The following is a 19,336-nucleotide window of genomic DNA, read 5'->3' as shown; positions in this document are numbered from 1 at the left end:
GTTTCTCACCATTTAAAAAAAAATACTGTTATCTGTTGTTCCTACCAAAATGGATTATTGTATTTTTCCATATTTGTCTGTGAGAATCTGCCACATTTATGCCCATTATCCAACCTGCCTAGATCCCTTTGCAGCCTCATTCAGTCCTCCTCACAGCCGACTTTCCCACCTAATTTTGCAGCATCAGCAAACTTGGATACATTAAACTTGGTGCCCTCTTCCAAGTCATTGATATAGATTGCAAAAGGCTGAATCCCGAGCACTGATCCCTGCATTAACCCACAAGATGTGGAGATGCCAGCGTTGGACTGGGGTGAATACAGTAAGAGTTTTAACAACACCAGGTTAAAGTCCAACAGGTTTATTTGGTAGCAAATATTTGGTATTTGCTACCAAATAAACCTGTTGGATTTTAACCTGGTGTTGTTAAAACTCTTACTGTGTTAACCCACAAGATACAGCATGTCAATCCATAAAAGATCTACTCTGTTTTTTGTCTGTTAATAAAGCCTCAATCCATGCAAACATTTTCATCAAACCCAAGAGTCCTAATTTTGTGCAATCATTTGGTGGCACAAAATCAAAAGCATTTTGAGAATCCAAGCACACTACATCCACCAGATCTCTCTTATCTACCCTGGTGGTTACAACCTCAGAACCTAACAATGCATCAAACAGTTTCCCTTTCATTAATGTGTTGTCTCTGTCCAATCATAGTTTCTAAATCAAAAACCAAATACTGCAGATGCAGGAAATCTAAAATAAAAACAGAAAATGCTGGAAATTCTCAGCAGGTCTAACAGCATCTGTGGAGAAAGAAACAATTAACATTTGTAATTTTTCATCAGTTCATATTTAAGTGTTCTGTTACCATATCCCTAATAATATATTCTATATCTAATAATCTAATTTCCTTTATTTTTCCCATATCCTTTTCAGTCTTCCTTTGTGTTGTCACAACCTGTACCTGGATGGAGGTCCCCTGGAGTGACATGGTGGCACAGTGCTTAGCACCGCTGCCTCACAGTGCCAGGGACCTAGGTTCGATTCCTGGCTTGGGTCACTGTCTGTGCGGAGTCTTCACGTTCTCCCCGTGTCTGCGCGTTTCCCCTCCAGGTGTTCCGGTTTCCTCCCACAGTCTGAAAGATGTGCTGGTTAGGTGCATTGGCCATGCTAAATTCTCCCTCAGTGTACCCGAACAGGTGCCAGAGTGTGGCGACTAGGGGATTTTCACAGTAACTTCATTGCAGTGTTAATGTAAGCTTATTTCCGACACTAATAATAAACTTTAAAAGCTTTAATTTGTTAACTTCCCGAACTGGACCTGAATTTTGTTATGTTCCCAGGTGAGGAGGAATTTGCTGGCTCCCTTTCTTTAACCAATCCCCTTGGTTGATTGCAACAAGGTTAAGTTAAAATGGATCCCTTCCCCTGAATATACTTTTTCCTGGTCCAAAAGCATTTTAGTAGCTGCAAATTTAATCAGGCTTTCTTGAGTCAATGAAAGAGTAAGTTTATTAGTTACTAAAAACCTGAGAAAAATAGTAAGAAACGCAGTACGTAAATACACATTGATCAGAAATGAGAAGTTATGAGTCTAGTATACAAATCAGTCCTTACCTTGTCCATGAGTCCCAGATGGTGATATGTTGTAGCTGTTGAGTGATTCTGGTAGAGGTGACTTGGGCAGTTCAGCTGTTAGTTTGGGGATACTGAATTATGCAGGGTGGCCAAATAGCTGTCCTATTTCCATTAGATTGTGGCTTTTGCTGAGCCTTTCCCACAGCAACAGTGAGATATTTCACCTACTTGTCTTTTCAGGGGTTGCTGTTTCTTCTTGTTTCTGTGTCACTCACACACCAGCACACTAGTACACACACACACACTAGCTGTAGCTAGATTTTTAACTTCCCTGCGTATTCCTGGAAAGGTAGTCTTGCGCCCAAAGTCCACATTATTTTACATTCTTGGATATAAATCAACAGGAGATGGATTTTGGATGTCTGCTGTGACGTGCAATCAGTCTTCTGTCTCCGCAACCACTGGAGATTAAAGTTCAGTCTTTTGCATCCTTCCTATCAGCATTTAAAATCACTATTTGAAGTCCATGGCCTTTCAGGTGCAACTTTCCATGTTCTCTCAGGAATAGCTGGTTAACTATAATCTGAAAGTTAATACTGTACATCATCAGCCATCTTTTGCTCAGTGTCTTTGCTTGTATTTCTTTTAAAAACACATCTTCCTTAAAAAGTTCAATATGCCTCTAAGTAATTTGGGGTTGGGTAATCCATTGTACCAATATCTAATTATAGTGGTCACCTACGGCAAAGCACTCCATTTTCTAATCACGTCTTTCATGAAAAATATTCTTCCAATTTCCCATTTAGTCCTTGGTCTATGATGCTTAGCAAATTCATTCAAAAATCAAGAAGAAATATACTGTTGCTTATCCTCTCCATTTCGAAAATTTTAGCTTGGTCTTTGCTTAACCTTCTTGCTCAGTAAGAAAAACCGCAATATTTTGATCCTTTTTTCATAACTAGAAGCACTTGTCAACATTTGTTTTTCTCACTGCTGTCTTTCCAAATTGATGGTTTTTAAATTTGTCAGCAGTGTAGCATTATTACTGTGGACAAATTTATGATTTCCAAACTGATAAATTATTGCAACACAAGTTCAAATGCATTGTGGACATGGTAACTTGTTTATAGAAAATATAACATTTGATTTGCAGATGTTATGCATTCGGTAATGTTCAGTAATGTTCGGTAATTACCCTGGTTCGATTCCTGGTTTGGGTCACTGTGCTGAGTCTGCACGTTCTTCCTGTATCTGCATGGGTTTCCTCCAGGTGTTCTGGTTTCCTCCCAAAGTCCGAAAGACGTGCTGGTTAGTTCATTGGCCATGCTAAATTCTCCCTCAGTGTACCCGAACAGAGTGTGGTGACTAGGGGATTTTCACAGCAACTTCATTGCAGTGTTAATGTAAGTCTACATGTGACATTAGTAAATAAACTTTAAAAGTTTTCATTTTTTTTCTTATCAAACAGTTCTAACGGCCCGATTCTCCCATCCCGATGCACACGTTTTTTGGCGCGTCGGGATGGGAAAATCGCACGTTGGCCGTTTCACGGGATTTGCGCATGTGTTCCCGACACACACACGTCTCCCACAGCTGAAGAACAGGCGCAGTCGGGACCGCGCTGGAAACCGGCGGGAAGTGAGATAAGTAATTTAAATCTTTTTAAAATGTATTTTAAATGTGATTATCGGGCCCGGCTCGGAATTCTCCGGGCCTGATAGCATCTCCCACCCCACCAGGAGTACTTCACTCTGGCAGAGTTTAGAGTAGCTCCCCACTTGCGGTGAACTAGCAGAAGACCCCACTAGAGTGAAGGGAGGGGCAATCGGGGGCCCCCCCGGAGGGTTGGGAAGCAGTGCCCCCTGGGCATGGGCACCTTGGCAGTGCCAGCCTGTGCCCCCAGCACTGCCCAAGGGGAAAAGTGCCCATGCACGGGGGCACCTTGGCATTGCCTATTGGGCATCGGGCAGTGCCAATTGTGGGTGATCGGTGGGGATCCTGCTGCCACTTTACATTGGGATCGGATGGGGCTGGGGGGAGGCCAGTGATTAGAGCAGGCTGGGGGATGGGTGGTCTGCCTCCCGTGGGGGGCGGGGGGCAAAGATCGGGGCACTCCGGGATGGGTCGCGGGTGGCCAGATAGGCAGCACTGCAGGGATCCCGGACTGGCCAACGATTGAGCTGGCCAGCAAACTGCAGGTTGACAGTTCGGAGCCACTGTGTATGCGCAGAGGTCTGGAACTGTCAGACTCTGCCGTGAATAGGCCCCGCCCCCCCAAGCTTATAATGAGATTCACGATTGTGACCTCTGCATTGCACAGTGTGTGGGAGATTCGAGTCTGAAGTTGAACTAAAAACAGTTGTGATTTACACCAATTGCCCCCAACATTTCAGAGGAGCAGAACAGAAAAGTAAAACTGTAAACCTTCCAAAGAAAAGCGTAAGGGAGAAATAAGCCACTCTTTTATGTACTGATATATGACTCAATTTGATGAAAACTGAAAATTGTAAATCTCTTTTAGAATATCAAGTCCTGTGAATTTAGGGGGTCTCTTCAGAGTACATCGTCTGGGATATTAAAAAAAACATTAATGACAACTATTGAAAACACACTGTACAACATGCTTTATTCATAAGCAAGTACAGAAGGCATTACATCACATTTGGTACAACAAGTAATTAAGCAATGTTCATCAATTCTAACATTGGCACAGCCATGTCAGGCTGACAGAGTGTGTACCCTGGTTCAATTCTGAAGGGTAAAACAGATACCCTTCTACTCAGACCAAACATTTATAAAGCCAACTTTCTGTTTAGTGCTAAGTTTAGCTGCCAGTGACATAAAAAGGTGTTAAGACACCATGTGACAACTGTGCGTACTACAATACCAAATACAGCTCAACTCTCCAGCTTGTATCTTAAGAAGAGTAAAATGGGCCAGTTTTATAGAAATCGCGTGAACCATTCAACACCTTCATCAGTTTTTGTCTGTATCATAAATTTTCCAATATAAAGCTCCCCTATATATAACATGCATCTGCCCCCCCCCCCCCCCCCCCGCCCCACCCATTTGGATCAAGATTCACTTTTACTGCTCGAGACAGTTTAGATCTGTGTGAAATATGCATTTTACATCCCAAATGAAGGAATTGCCGGAGAAGAGGTTGGGTGGGGGAATAGATTGTGTACTTCACCCATTAGGTTTGATTGAATAAAATCAGGACAATATTACATGTATATCCCACAGACGTTTTATTTACAATTGTCAAGTTTTCATATTTCATTACCTCCCATTAAGTATCAATTATGTTATAACTACACTGATATCACTATGTCACTATGATGCCTAGTGACTTCACAAACAGCTGAATTACCTTGAGTGTTTTAAAAGCTTCAAAGACAAAATTAAGCCTTATTAAGCTGTGATTTTAATATTATGTGATATAGCAAGATAACTTTCTGGGGAGGTCCGGAAATACTCTCTTATATTTACCGTCATTAATAAGACCTTCCATTGTACCAACCATCTCATGAAAAATAAATGGTATTTAACAATTCTTAACGAGTAACCTCTATATAAACTTGAATGGAATTTACAATATATTAGCTCAAGACGAGTGTCATACTGATGTAAATAGCAGGAGCTTATCAGACTGCTAAGAGTTGAACGCTGTGGCTTCAGCTTCCTTTGCTGTTTTCCAACCATTTGTAAAGGGTACACATTTATAAAAGCCATTATGTTTGAAAACTGCTCAAGGACTGCAACAGCTGCAAAGCATACAATGTTTAGGACAGGTGAGTTGGGAACATTCCTACCTAAATAGTCTTTTAAAAACTTAACACCACTTAACAAGCAAATTTTCTCTTAAAAATCCAAAATGGGCTTCTGCCTCTATACTTGTTCATCTTTGATGTAGGAAATATTTTTGCTGTGCAGCATTTGCTAAGAACAAGTTGAACATTTAAAAAAAAATCTACCAGCCATTAAACAAACAAAAAACAGAAAACATAACTGGCAACTTGTGAAAGTTTATATTCCAGGTTGTACAACTATAAATTTCAAGCCCAATTGTCTCTCCTAAGAACATGTGTCAAGCTGCTTTGTTGAAAATGCTACCACAAACAACAAATGGAATAAAAGCACAATATTATATTTGCTGGGGTAGTACGCTTTACTATGTCCTCTGCAGGACAAACAGTGGTAAGGACTATAATGTAAGGCTAAAGATTCACTATGGGATCTTCTGTTTTGTGTACATGAGCTGTTCCAAAGTGGTGCCTTTGTTGAGAGGGAAACATTGGGCAACTAAGTTCCTTTTGGTGGTGTCCATTTCAAACAGCTGGAGTCTATGGTTTTGTTCCCATTCGTTCGTTTTGCTTCTTTGGCCAGCCACTCATCTATTAGATCCTGAAGTGAAACAGAAAAAGGAGTTGTGTAAAAGCTGACAGTAAATGTGATAATCAATATATCCAGGATGCTTTATTGATATAAAAGTTATAACTGGCAAATTGGAAAAGAAACATTACATTTTACAAAGATGTATTGGTAGTTTATAATTTAGCAAATCAACACTCAGATAATACCATTACCTGAAACAAAATTCATCTCACACAGGGGTCTGAAATTGTCCCAGATGTAAACAATATAAATTCTGTATCCAATAACATATCATTGAATAATTTAGGGACGGTGGTCACGCAATGTCCTTTCCTGTAGTATATTTCTATTTCGCTAAATGTGCGCCAGGCTGGTTTCTGAGTCAGAAGGTTTTGAGTTCAAACCCAACACCAGTCTTGACCATTTAAATATAGGTTCTTATTTTAATGCAGTATTGTGGTGCAATGTCAGAGGTGCCATTTTCTGGATGAGGCATTAAACTTAGGTCCCATCAGTCTCATCAAGCAGTCGTAAAAATTCTCATAACACTACTTGCATAAGAGCAGGAACATTTTATTGTCTTCATGGTCAACGTGTCAAGAAACACCAGCCCTGCATATATCTTTGCTGCTTTTTGGACCCTGTATGCAAATTGACTGCCCACGTACTAATAATCTGTAGCGCAAAATAAATATGCAAGGGGTGTAAACATAACCTATAAAACTTTAATTACCTGTCGTTTTAAAACCAAGTGTTTTCCTTTCCAGTATTTCAGCATCTGTAATGCCTGAAGAGTGCTGACAATATCCACAGGATTGACTGCAGTTTCTTGACTGATTTCTGCAGAAACAAGAATGTTTGTTTGGTACTTTTGAGTACTGTACTGTGTAACAAAAATGATTGCTCTGATTAACAAATGTCCATATACAAAGCTTCTGGGTCACAAAGTAGTGTGGATTGGGGACAATTTAAGTATCAGATCTTGAAAGAAAGAAAGTGCTTTTCTAATGACATCTGACACCGCCCGAGAATGTTTCATATTGCTTTGAGTCAGAATTAGATTGGAGCCCGACTCACTACTTGCACTGCCAGTTGAACTGAACTTGCAATGTGAGTTTACTCTGAATGTAGTTAAGAGTAGATTAAATCTGCAAATCAAATAAAAACTTGTACCCTACAGGAAAATTTGTAATATTCTCAGACTTCTATTTGTATTGCAGAGAATGCACTACTATTTTACACAAGTTCTAGTCATTGATATTTTGTTTGAACAATTTGCACTGAAATATCTAACCTCACCATACTCAAAAAATTCTTGAAAAATGGTGCATTCGTATTTTTGTCTCCCAACTGAATCAGAAACATATAATAATGCATTTCCTTTAGCAAACAGGAGTTTCAATGGATCATAATAAATTTGGGTAAACACAAATACAAATGAAAACATTTATTTGTACCATTGCTACGAGACTATGCCATTTTAATTTTGAAAATGTTGCTTTCAAACTCTCAGCTGACTGCAAATTTCGCAATTTGAATTAAGACAGAACAGACTACTTAAAAACACCAGACAACCTTCCAAGGTGAAGGTGAAAAACAAACCTTCAAACCCATCAAAACTCATTATATGTACATCGTATGTAGAAGATTCACCCTACTCGGCAAAGGCATCAGTCAGTGAGCCACATTTAATTCCTGGGGTTTATTGAATTAGCTAATTGCAGCTCGGGAACTAGAATTTGTTGCATTGCTTCTGGGCTGGGCTGATATGGTACAGGTGGTGGGGGCAGTTAATGCATTAGAAGATAGCAACCATTTTATTTTATTAGCCTTGGCAAGAACACAGACCACAGCACAACACAGCCAGGAGACATCTGACATAGTACATTATAAATAATTAATGGCAAATTTTTAAGTGTTCTCAGTGAAACTGGTCTGTTTCCGTTGCATTCAGCAATCAAAGGAATCAAGAATAATTTAAATGGCTGCACAATACTTCTGATCAAAGACAAATGACCCAGACTGAAGACAGTATATAAAAATCAATAAGCAAATTCATTTTTACCTTTGATAGAAATTTCCTTGCCCTGAAAGTTGTGCAAATACCGCAGTAACACTTCCTTCCAATAGCTGCGGTAGCTGATAAGCCCTAGGTCGGACAGAGGACGCTCCGGGGAACCAACCTTTTCTTCTACTTTGGACAGCAAATAGCCTTTTACAAGAAGAAGTGTTATAAAGGTTAATTAAATAAGTGAAACAAGCAGTACTTTTCAAGTTCACTGCAATGATTGCTATGATCCTGTTAGGGAGGCAACACAGAGTGGTGAATGTCTGGAACGTGCTGCCTTGGGAGGTAGTGGGAGCAGGTATAATAGCTGCATTTAAGGGGCAACTAGACGAATGCATGAATAGCATGGGAATGGAAGGATACGGACTCCGTAAGTGCATACGGTTTTCGTTTAGGCAGGCATCATGATCGGCGCACACTTGGAGGGCCGAAGGGCCTGTTCCTGTGCTGTACTTTTCTTTGATTGGTAAAGTTTAAAGAAGAAATTTGATTACTCAGCAGAATTAACCAACAGAACTATCCCACAAGGTTTCACCTTTTTTAACAGAAGAAATGTTATATCAGAAAGTATCAAACAAATGGGACATTTTAAAAACAAGTGGTCACCCATTTAAAACAGAAATGAGGCAAAAACAAATCACTCAAAGGGTCATGAGTCTTTGGAACTCTCTTCCTGAAAAGCTGGTGGATGCAGAGTCTTTGAATATTTTTAAGGCTGAGGTGGATGGATTCTTGGTAAACAAGGGGGTGATGGTTACTGGGGGTAGGTGGAATGCAGATTTGAGGTTACTTTCAGATCAGCAATGATCTTATGAAATGTCAGAGCAGGCTCGAGGGGCTGAATGGCCCATTCCTGAATCTTGCTCGTATATAAGCACTATTAAACACTGTAGTTTTTAACAACATATGCTATAAACTCAGTTCAACTTTCTATCCCCCCACCCGCCCAACAAGAGTTCCTTTATCTTACAAAACCTGTAAGATTCATTCACTTTAACGTGCACCAATTCAAAAGGTTTGCTCAGCTCTCCAGAATTCATTCTGACTGTGTTCCAGCTATTCGTTAAGGTACAATATTTTATGGGGGTCCTTCCATTAGCTGTTAGCTAAACAATCCGCCAGTTTCTTTACTGATCTCACAACTCTGGATTCCACAGCTCAAGCATAGGCCTCCCCGCAACTCCCATGTCGTGGTTTAAAACATCCTTAGCTGTGGTTTGAAACGATGGAAGTGGGCTTTTGGAAACCAAACTGATTACTTCCAAAACTCCAATACAACAAGGTTACCTGCCTTTTATTGAGACAATTACAAAAGATTTATTCTGCTAGCTTCCCTAAACCAGTCTTCCAGGTGTTTTTCCCCTTTCCAACTTTGTCTTGTACTGAATACCATCTCCCAATCACAGGCTGCACCATGGATGATTGATCTCGAATTTGCTCTACAAAGTGTGGGTCTGGCTTTATCTATCAACCTCCAAGAAGCTGCATAGGACCCAAGACTGGCACAGTCTCTTAGTTGCTATTTCAAACTTCTTTCTTGCTGGCTATGCCTTGATAGAATTCAGAGAGCGATAAACTCAAAACAAAGAATCTCACTATGTTCCAGTCATCTCTATAGAACTGTGACACAGCCAGTAGAAATGCAAATTAACTACCTTTTAATTCCAAATCTTTAATTCTAGGAATCACATTAATAACTTAAATACTTAATGCAAATAACTGCAGAAATCATGGACGAGATTCTCCGGCCGTGCGCGCCCCAAGACGAAATTCCCGCCGGAGCTCAACGGACCCTTAAATGGTCTGCTGAATTTTTTGTCTCGCCCACTGGGGTTCCTGCAAATTTCAGCCCACGCGTCCAGTTATTTAGCTAAGTAAAACCACCTACGGTTTATGTTTCTCACCCTTTTACTCTGACTTTAACCCGTAAACACGTGTTATCTTTCAAATTGTAATTATCTTCACTGTGTGGTTTGCCAGCCTCAAGATGTCTACCAGTGGATTTTTCCCATTGAATTTCTAAGACTAAAAAGCTATACCACTAAACATATGAACTATCACATTAGGTACATGCAAGACACAGTAATTACCTGTCAGCCCAATGATCAATAAGGTTTAAATAGCCCACAATGGCAGCAAGATGTGCATCCTTATTAGAGGAAAGTTTTCCCAATAACATGAATAAAGCATATATATGGGTTTTCTGCCAATCCAAAAGTTGATGTGCTGACAATCATTGCTTCTGAGAACGTAACTGACCAGATCATCCCAAAAATCCTCAAAATGATAATCAAGAAAGGGCCAGGTTGCTCAGCCAGGATATCAAAGTGACCCTAAAATCCTGCAATAGTTGTGAGTAATCAAGTCCAGAATACCCCTTCTACAAAGTTTCAACTAACAATCCTTCGCAATATGCTTGTGTATCACACCACAGGGAACTTACCACTTAACCAGTAGTTAATGCAATTACGCAAACAGAAATGTATGAATTATCCCATGATGAATGCAAACTGACTAAATTTAATCTGTAAACATGTTTTTACTTCTCTTTGTGCTAAATACAATTTGAATTAACCATTAGGAGGCACTTGATTTCACCAGGTATGGCCATGTTTCTCATTCTTAAAACACAAATACATCTTAACCACTTCAATGTGTTGTTAATAGTAATCAGGTATTCCCGATTATCTTCCATTCACACAAACTACAAACCAAGGCACATTCTTTGGAAAATTGTGGGAAACCGGAGAAAAATGGTTGGACAAAAGGATATTAGCACAAACAAGTAAAACAAATGTTCAAAGGAAAGAAAACCTCTAGCTTTACAAAGAAATTTCTAAACTAAAGTTTTTTCAGAAGTGACACAAGAGTCCTGAGAATTCCAGCAAATGTGCTCAGTGCCATGAAATAAGGATGAAGTAATGTTTAAAAAGATCAGCACAGATGGAGGAGGCTATTTGACCAATGCAGCTCTTGCTTCAGTAACTAGACCCGAATATGGCATTCAAGGTGCAGCCTTGTCAGGGTGCTATCGAGCTTCAGCTTCGGACTTTATCAAATTGGCAAAAAAGCTTACCATTCTGTTTGCTTTGTGAGTTACTAATCTCCAATAACTGGACATAAGGTTATCCTATCAATCTCAAATTTCTTTCCCCCTCTTCTGAGAGGATTTTCGTACTGCTCATGATGTTATTCACGATTTTAATCCAGTGTTAAACTTTGCACTTATTTGCCCACTTGTAAATTTTATCTATGTCTTTTTGTAGCTCTTTGCCCACTTCACAGTATCAAGCTTCTTCATTTATTATCGACGCATTTGACCAACTTGCAACATATTTCTAAATCTAAGTTATTATACATACATTAAAAAAATGTAGTGACTTTCAGACTTAGCACAATATTTCAAATTTACTCTTTTGCGTAAAATGACAAACAATGATTGAACAGTAATGATTATACTGCAAAGACTTAAAGTTCAACTTCTGCAAAACTACAAATGCTCTAAATATACTCAGAGAAAACAATTAAGCATTTTATATGCTGAAATAAAAACAGAAGATGCTGGAAATACTCAGCAAGTTAGGCAGTATCTGTGGAGGGAGCAGAGTTAACATTTCTGGTCAATGACCTTTTGTCAGATGTTCTGGAAAATCTTCTGCATCAACCAGGCAGCTGCAAATTAGACAGTTCTGTGTCTGACAGTAAAACCCCAAATAGTCACTACCATTACCCTTCAATACTTACTGAAGTCAATTAGCATTTTCCCAAATCCTTGTCTCATATACTGTGGCATCGTCAAAATGCATGACACATTATAGTTGAGGAATGAATTCTTCTCCTGAAATAAAAATCAATCACTTGTTATATACAAGACAGTTTGCTCAAGTATGTTCAAAGCAGTTTTCCACCATCCTCAACCCTTTGACAAAACTATGAATATGAAAGCCTCACTGAATTTGATGACGAAGCCTTATGTTGACACTTGTTACCTGCATCAATCTCAACCAGATGCATCGTCATCTCAAGTCTTTCTTTTGACAGCCCAGCACAGTGATTAAGGTCCAGTTTTTTCTGAACTATCTTCATTCTTGCTAAATTTACCATATTACAAACGCTTCATCCCAACCAACTAACCAATGTTGTTTCCAGTTATCACATTCACAGCATCCCTACAATGCAGGAGGAGGCCATTCGGACCATAGAGTCTGCACCAATCCTCTGAAAGAGCATTCTACCTGGGCCCACTCATCCGCCCTATCCCTGTAACCCTGTACATTGATCATGGGCAAGCCACCTGACCTACATATCTTTGGACACTAAGAGATAATTTAGCATGGCCAATCCACCTAACCTATGAATCTTTCGACTGTGGAATGAAACCGAAGCACCTGGAAGAAACCAACAGAGGCACAAGGAGAACATGCAAACTCCACACAGTCATTCGAGGCCAGAATTGAACCTGGGTCCCTGGTGCCGAGAGGCAGCAGTGCTAATCACTGTGCCACCAGGCCAGCAAAAGAACAAATTATGTCCCATTAGTCAGGAACATAACAATTGAGAACAAGGTTCTCTAGCAACTGACCTAGCATCTTCACTGAAGGCATCAACTGCTGTTTAATGCTGCATAAGCGTGGCTTGGGAAAGGTCCTCAACAAGGAGTAGGGACTAATTTCTGTTAGCAGGCTTTACTATAATCTTGCACATATCTAGTGCCTTTAAAATACGAAAAATTGAGTGTTTCACAGCAATGTAGCCAGACAAACATTGGCACCAAGGATGAGAGACATAGTGCTCAGTGTACGGAGAGAATACCAAATTGCAGGGCCTTAAGCCATGCCTCTGATAGAACCATAGAAAATTACAGCTCAGAAACAGGCCTTTTGGCCCTTCTTGTCTGTGCCGAACCATTTTATGCCTAGTCCCACTGACCTGCACTTGGACCATATCCCTCCACACCCCTCTCATCCATGAACCCGTCCAAGTTTTTCTTAAATGTTAAAAGTGACCCCGCATTTACCACTTTATCCGGCAACTCATTCCACACTCCCACCACTCTCTGCGTGAAGAAGCCCCCCCTAATATTCCCTTTAACCTTTTCTCCTTTCACCCTTAACCCATGCCCTCTGGTTTTTTTCTCCCCGAGCCTCAGCTGGAAAAAGCCTGCTTGCATTCACTCTATCTATACCCATCAAAATCTTATACACCTCTATCAAATCTCCCCTCAATCTTCTACGCTCCAGGGAATAAAGTCCCAACCTATTCAATCTCTCTCTGTAACTCAGCTTCTCAAGTCCCGGCAACAGCCTTGTGAACCTTCTCTGCACTCTTTCAATCTTATTTACATCCTTCCTGTAACTAGGTGACCAAAACTGTACACAACTGTAACTGTGACCAAAACTGTGACCAAAACTGTACACAACTGTAACTGTGACCAAAACTGTCTAAGGGATGATGGAGGAGACAAGAGAATGGGGGATGCACAAGCTAAAAGTTGGAGGAAGAATGTTCTTTGGAACATTGTAGGATTAGGAGAGTTTAAAAAAATAAGGATTTGCACATGAAAATTAGAATTTTACAATCAGTGAAATTATGATCTTGACGCTATTTGATTACTGGAAGAATCCAAAAGATTCATTAATTACCTTTAGGAATGGACACTGCGATCTTACCCAGTCTAGTCTAAAGGTGACCCCATTCCCACAACATGGATTACTCAGCTGCCCTCTCAGCAAGACATTCAGTTGTGTCAAACTGCCAGACAAAAAATAAGGAGCAGCAGCCAAAGGTGGGAAATAATGCTGCCTTTTCTAATAACACCAACATCCTGAATAATTACTTTTTGAATTCCTCATATCTGTTCTAATGCCAGTTACTGGCAAATCTTCAAGCCCCAGATTTATTTGAAATAATTTGCTGGATAGATGAGACAAAACCTTCAGGGATGTTCAAAATAACTGCGCATCACAATTGCAAACGGAGAATGTCTAAGGGATGAACTCTTATGAGCCTAATGGTTTTATCTCCATTCTTTCGTGGATGTGAAGTTTCTTTTGAGATTTCAAAGGTGTAATAAATCAATATTTTTGTTGTAGCGGTGACAGGATAAAGTTGATACTTCTGGAATCGCTCAGAATACAAGTCTAGTGGCTTGAGGCATAATTGATAACATGCCCGCAATTATTTCCCAGATGGCTTAAATAACCGTGTAGAATTCATTCATGTATAATACATACTCAATTTACATAAGGTCTCTTGGGTTCAATATGCTCTGCATGAACCCTGATCTGAGATACTCTGTACATAGTGAAACGGATTCTCTCGTGTTGGTAAACACAAAAATATTTAACAGCAACTCATCTCCGGACGAGGTTAGGAAGACTCATCAACTAAATTAAATTCTCTGAAGAAACCTCCAACTCAATCTTCCTGAGAGAGCTTCAAGTGCTTATAAATTCTGTAGTGGAGTTACAAAATCTAAACAGTAATTGAATGTCATAAAATCTTTCCCTTGGTAAATAAACCCATTGTATTGAGATGTCTTACTTTCCAAATTGCAGTAAATATTTTTCATGATTTATTACAAAAGCTGGGCAGAGTCACAGTGGAGAAACAAGATGAGTTTATGAGGTATAATAATTTTGGCGGTTAAGTTTTTCCACATTAATCGCTATCTAGCACATATCTACGTGTGTACATAAGCTGATGCCTCAGTGTCTGATACAAAATGAGCTAATTCAGGATATTTTCAGTGCAAAATTCAATCATAACTAATAGTATTAATATCTCTAATGAGAAATAAAAATCTGGCAATTATTATTGAAGCTTAACGTGCAGCTTAATGTCTTAATTTAAAGACTGAAGAGAGGCAATTCATACAAATACATTGGCCCAATATTTGCTGGAACCAGGCATCTCATGATGTGCCCAATTAGACATCTTCCCTCAACCATCAGCTTGAAAACATTTTGCAACACAAAGTGCTGGAATTTTGGGCTCATCAGTCTATCTCTTTAACCAATGAAATTTAAGGATTGAAAAAGCATGAGAGGAATAAGGGTGAAGTAAAGTCAAATCAGGCTCAGTAAAAGCAAGGCCAGATTGAGAGAAGAGATAGAATGGAAAATAAGAGAAAGAGTAAAAATTCAAAATGTTATATTTTTAAAAATCTTTTAAAAACATCATGCAGGAAATGAAATGCCACAGTTCTAACTGCTCCCTTTCTGGGTCGTATACACCCTGCCTTTAAAAAAGCCCGAAATGCTGTTAATTACCAACCCTAACGTACTATAGTGAGTTTAGATGTTTCATTAGCATCAACAGCAACTTCTTGACACTCACAGGGAGATGGCCAGCGTTCTCACGAGGCTACTGTTAAGCAGTGTAAATCATGCAATAATTTGTGGCAATTCATAACTCATGGTATTTCTTCCTAACCACAAATGTTGAACTATTTCCAAGTTAATTAATAAGATTACACATTAAAATTCATAGAATCATAGAAACCCTACAGTGCAGAAGGAGGCCATTCGGCCCATCGAGTCTGCACCGACCACAATCCCACCCAGGCCCTACCCCCACATATTTTACCCACTAATCCCTCTAACCTACACATCTCAGGACTCTAAGGGACAATTTTTAACCTGGCCAATCAACCTAACCCGCACATCTTTGGACTGTGGGAGGAAACCGGAGCACCCGGAGGAAACCCACGCAGACACGAGGAGAATGTGCAAACTCCACACAGACAGTGACCCGAGCCAGGAATCGAACCCGGGACCCTGGAGCTGTGAAGCATCAGTGCTAACCACTGTGCTACCGTGCCGCTGTTATTTGCTGTTATTTCCCCAACAAATGCAAGCCCTAATGGGCTTATTAGTCCAGCATCTTGTCAATAGCAATTTGTATTCTAGGTCTTCAAATGCACCATGCACATTGTATGTTTTTCTGCAAATACATTCAAAATGAGATGAATATAACTTAAGACACCAAAAACAACTTGGACACCCCTTACCTTGGAGAAATATCCAACAAGATGACACCCTGTGTTATCAGCTTCTGTCATCACATAAAACAAGAAAGGTTCTACATCATAATATAATGTCTTGTGGTCCAAAAATAACTTAGCCAAAAGGCATAGGTTCTGGCAGTAAATCTAGAACAAAAAAAAGAAAAAAAAACAGAGGCTCCATTTAAAGGAAACATGGCAAATAAAAAAAATCTAAAACTTTCTTCACTGAGACAGGATTATACATTTTTTGCCATCTTTTTTTTCCTTTCCTAAGACAACATTCCACAGACACTAGCACAGCATTAATCGCTATCTAGCACATATCTACATGTGTACATAAGCTGATGCCTCAGTGTCTGATACAAAATGAGCTAATTCAGGATATTTTCAGTGCAAAATTCAATCATAACTAATAGTATTAATATCTCTAATGAGAAATAAAAATCTGGCAATTATTATTGAAGCTTAACGTGCAGCTTAATGTCTTAATTTAAAGACTGAAGAGAGGCAATTCATACAAATGCATTGGCCCAATATTTGCTGGAACCAGGCATCTCATGATGTGCCCAATTAGACATCTGTCCATATGTCCTTTTTCCACACGAGCCAAGACTATCTGTTCAACATGTTCAACTGTTTGGGGTACACATACACTTTGCGACAGAGATCATCATAAATAATGCTGATTTTCCCCTCCTTAGTCAGGGGAACAGAGACCAAGTAAATCATCTGTGGTGCATCACTTGTATAATCAGTGAACTCAAATTTGGCCAAATCTGAATTCTTCTATGTGTTGCACATAGTCTTTGCCTACTCAACCATTAGTGGGAAAGCAAATCTCCTATCATCCTCACATGATAGAAGGATATTGATCTTTTTGTTCTTTTTATATTCCTGAACTTATTTCCTTCTTTATCAAATCCAGAACCAAGTCCAGGAAGACTTAACATTCTTTTCTGCAGGAGAAACAAGTGTAAGTTCAACTTCTGCAATATTGCAATTCTGCCTTCCTCAAATAGTTCAGGATCAAAAGGGAATTTATCTGGCAAAGTCTTGAATGGAAGCACTCACTAGCAAGAAACCCTTTGCCACAACTCTGGAGCTCAAAGGGATCAGGCAATTACTTGGTTGCTGGTCTGGCACAATGAAGGAGCAGGGCAAAAGTTCTTGAATCTGGGGGAGGAGGGTGAATTTCCCCAAGTATCGTATGGGTAGGTTGGAAACTGGGAATTCTGCCTTTATTTCAACTGATTTTGACAGATGAGAGTTAAATCAAAAAACAGAGTTCATCATCTACATCCCTGGCACAGATTCTCCTTCTAAGGATACCTTGAAAATCATTGGCAAATTCCTATTTCAAAGGATGTATTATTTGTATCCCACTGGAGTTGATGAGGCAGATGCATAATGGATTTTCTTTTCATTGGAAATTGAGAACCATTACAACTGGGAGATGTGAACATAATTATTGAAGAAACAAGTTTCAGCTAAGTTAATAGCACGATGCATGCTTGTTTAAAACAGTAGTCAGAACTACTGAATTTAAATTAAAGACACATATAATCTACATTGGCCATTATTTCTGATTCTCGCATTGCTCACATCAGTTTGCAACCAGTGTAAGCACATCCAATCTTAGGATTAGTTTACTGCAAGAAGGAAAGCGGGGCGGAAAGCAAGGCATGGAAAAAGAGGAAGGGATCAAAGCAAAAGAAAAACTAAATTAAATTGTCATTTTAATCATCATTATTATTTAAATACTTCACACAAAATGAATTAGCTTGAAAGACACGGGGGGCAAACTTTTCCATTTCGCCCGCTACGGAAATCATAGCGGGCAAGGGGTGGACCATGGAAAGTTCCGTTGACCTGAGGCAGGATTTTCCAGTTTCGGGGCAAACATGGCCGGAAGATCCAGTCACTGACTTCAGGCATGGTGGCCATTCCATGTATAGTAAGATTTCAAAAGCAGCAATGAGGTCAATGACGAGTTAATTTATACTTTTGTGCTGGTGCTTGGAGGAGGAATATATACCAAGACTAGTGTTATGAGATTCCTTCAATGTCCACTTTCGCCACTGGAATAGGCAGCCAGTGCTTAGCTCACCATCTTAACTGAAGGATACAACCTTGTGTATTGCACTGCTCAAGTCTTGGCACCCATATAATATATTTTTCAACTCATTTACGTGTCACTGGTTGGGCCAGCATTCATCCCTAAATGCCCTGCATTTCAGAGCACATTTGAAAGCGTATTTGAGAGTCAACCACATTGTCCTGGATCTAGCATCACATGTAGGCCACACCAGGTAAGGGCAGCAGATTTCTTTCATTGAAGGACATTAGCAAACCAGATGGGTTTTTTTACAACAATCGACGATGGTTCCATGGTCATCATTAGACTTTTAACTCTATTTTTATTAAATTCAAATTTCACCATCTGCCATGGTGGGATTTAACCCCGGGTCCCCGGATCTTGCCCTGGGTCTCTGGATTACTAGTCCAGTGACAATACTACTATGCCACCACCTCCCCCGACCCAAAGGAGAAAATGCATCTATGAGCCACTTGATACATAATGATGCTTAAATTCTAGCATTTTATACTAAAGTTTATTTATTAGTCACAAGTAAGGCTTACATTAACACTGCAACGAAGTTGCTGTGAAATTCCCCGAGTCGCTACCCTCCGGCGTCTGTTCGGATCAATGCACCTAGAATCATCATAGAATCCTACAATGCAGGTGGAGGCCATTCGGCCCTTCGAGCCTGCACCGACCACAGTCCCACCTCGGCTCTATCCCCATAACCCCTTGCATTTACCCGAGTGAAGTGTACATATTACAGAGAAGGAGGTGCTGGAAGTCTTAAAGCGCATCAAGATAGATAAATCCCCAGGACCTGATAAAGTGTATCCCAGGACGTTGTGGGAGGCTAGGGAGGAAATTGCGCGTCCCCTAGCCGAGATATCTGAATCATCGATAGTCACGGGTGAGGTGCCTGAAGATTGGAGAGCGGCAAATGTTGTGCCTTGTTTAAAAAGGGCTGCAGGGAAAAGCCTGGGAACTACAGGCCAGTGGGCCTCACATCTGTGGTGGGTAAATTATTGGAAGTTATTTTGAGAGACAGGATCTACAGGCATTTAGAGGTGTAAGGACTGATTAGGGACAGTCAGCATGGCTTTGTGAGTGGAAAATCATGTCTCACAAATTTAATTGAGTTTTTTGAAGGGGTAACCAAGAAGGTAGATGAGGGCAGTGCAGTTGATGTTGTCTACATAGACTTTTGCAAGGCCTTTGACAA

At 39.9% G+C, this 19,336-nt stretch overlaps 1 protein-coding gene across 2 annotated transcripts in view; it reads right to left on the bottom strand.

The window, feature by feature from the left end:
- Positions 1-4,190: 4,190 nt before the first annotated feature.
- The window catches only part of kat7b (K(lysine) acetyltransferase 7b), an 84,970-nt gene continuing 69,824 nt past the window's right edge, over positions 4,191-19,336 (bottom strand). For both annotated transcript variants that reach the window (XM_078223884.1, XM_078223885.1), the window contains 5 exons: positions 16,038-16,178; positions 11,771-11,864; positions 8,024-8,170; positions 6,692-6,798; positions 4,191-5,988 (listed from right to left, as the gene is read on the bottom strand). In XM_078223884.1, coding sequence (XP_078080010.1) covers positions 5,887-5,988; positions 6,692-6,798; positions 8,024-8,170; positions 11,771-11,864; positions 16,038-16,178 — 591 coding nt within the window. In that variant the 3' untranslated portion in view covers positions 4,191-5,886. The remainder of the gene's footprint in view (positions 5,989-6,691; positions 6,799-8,023; positions 8,171-11,770; positions 11,865-16,037; positions 16,179-19,336) is intronic.

The sequence above is a fragment of the Mustelus asterias genome, chromosome 11 (genome assembly GCF_964213995.1).
Source record: "Mustelus asterias chromosome 11, sMusAst1.hap1.1, whole genome shotgun sequence".
NCBI lineage: Eukaryota > Metazoa > Chordata > Chondrichthyes > Carcharhiniformes > Triakidae > Mustelus > Mustelus asterias.
Note: the sequence above shows the minus strand (reverse complement) of the source record. Positions and strands in the feature narration are given on the sequence as shown.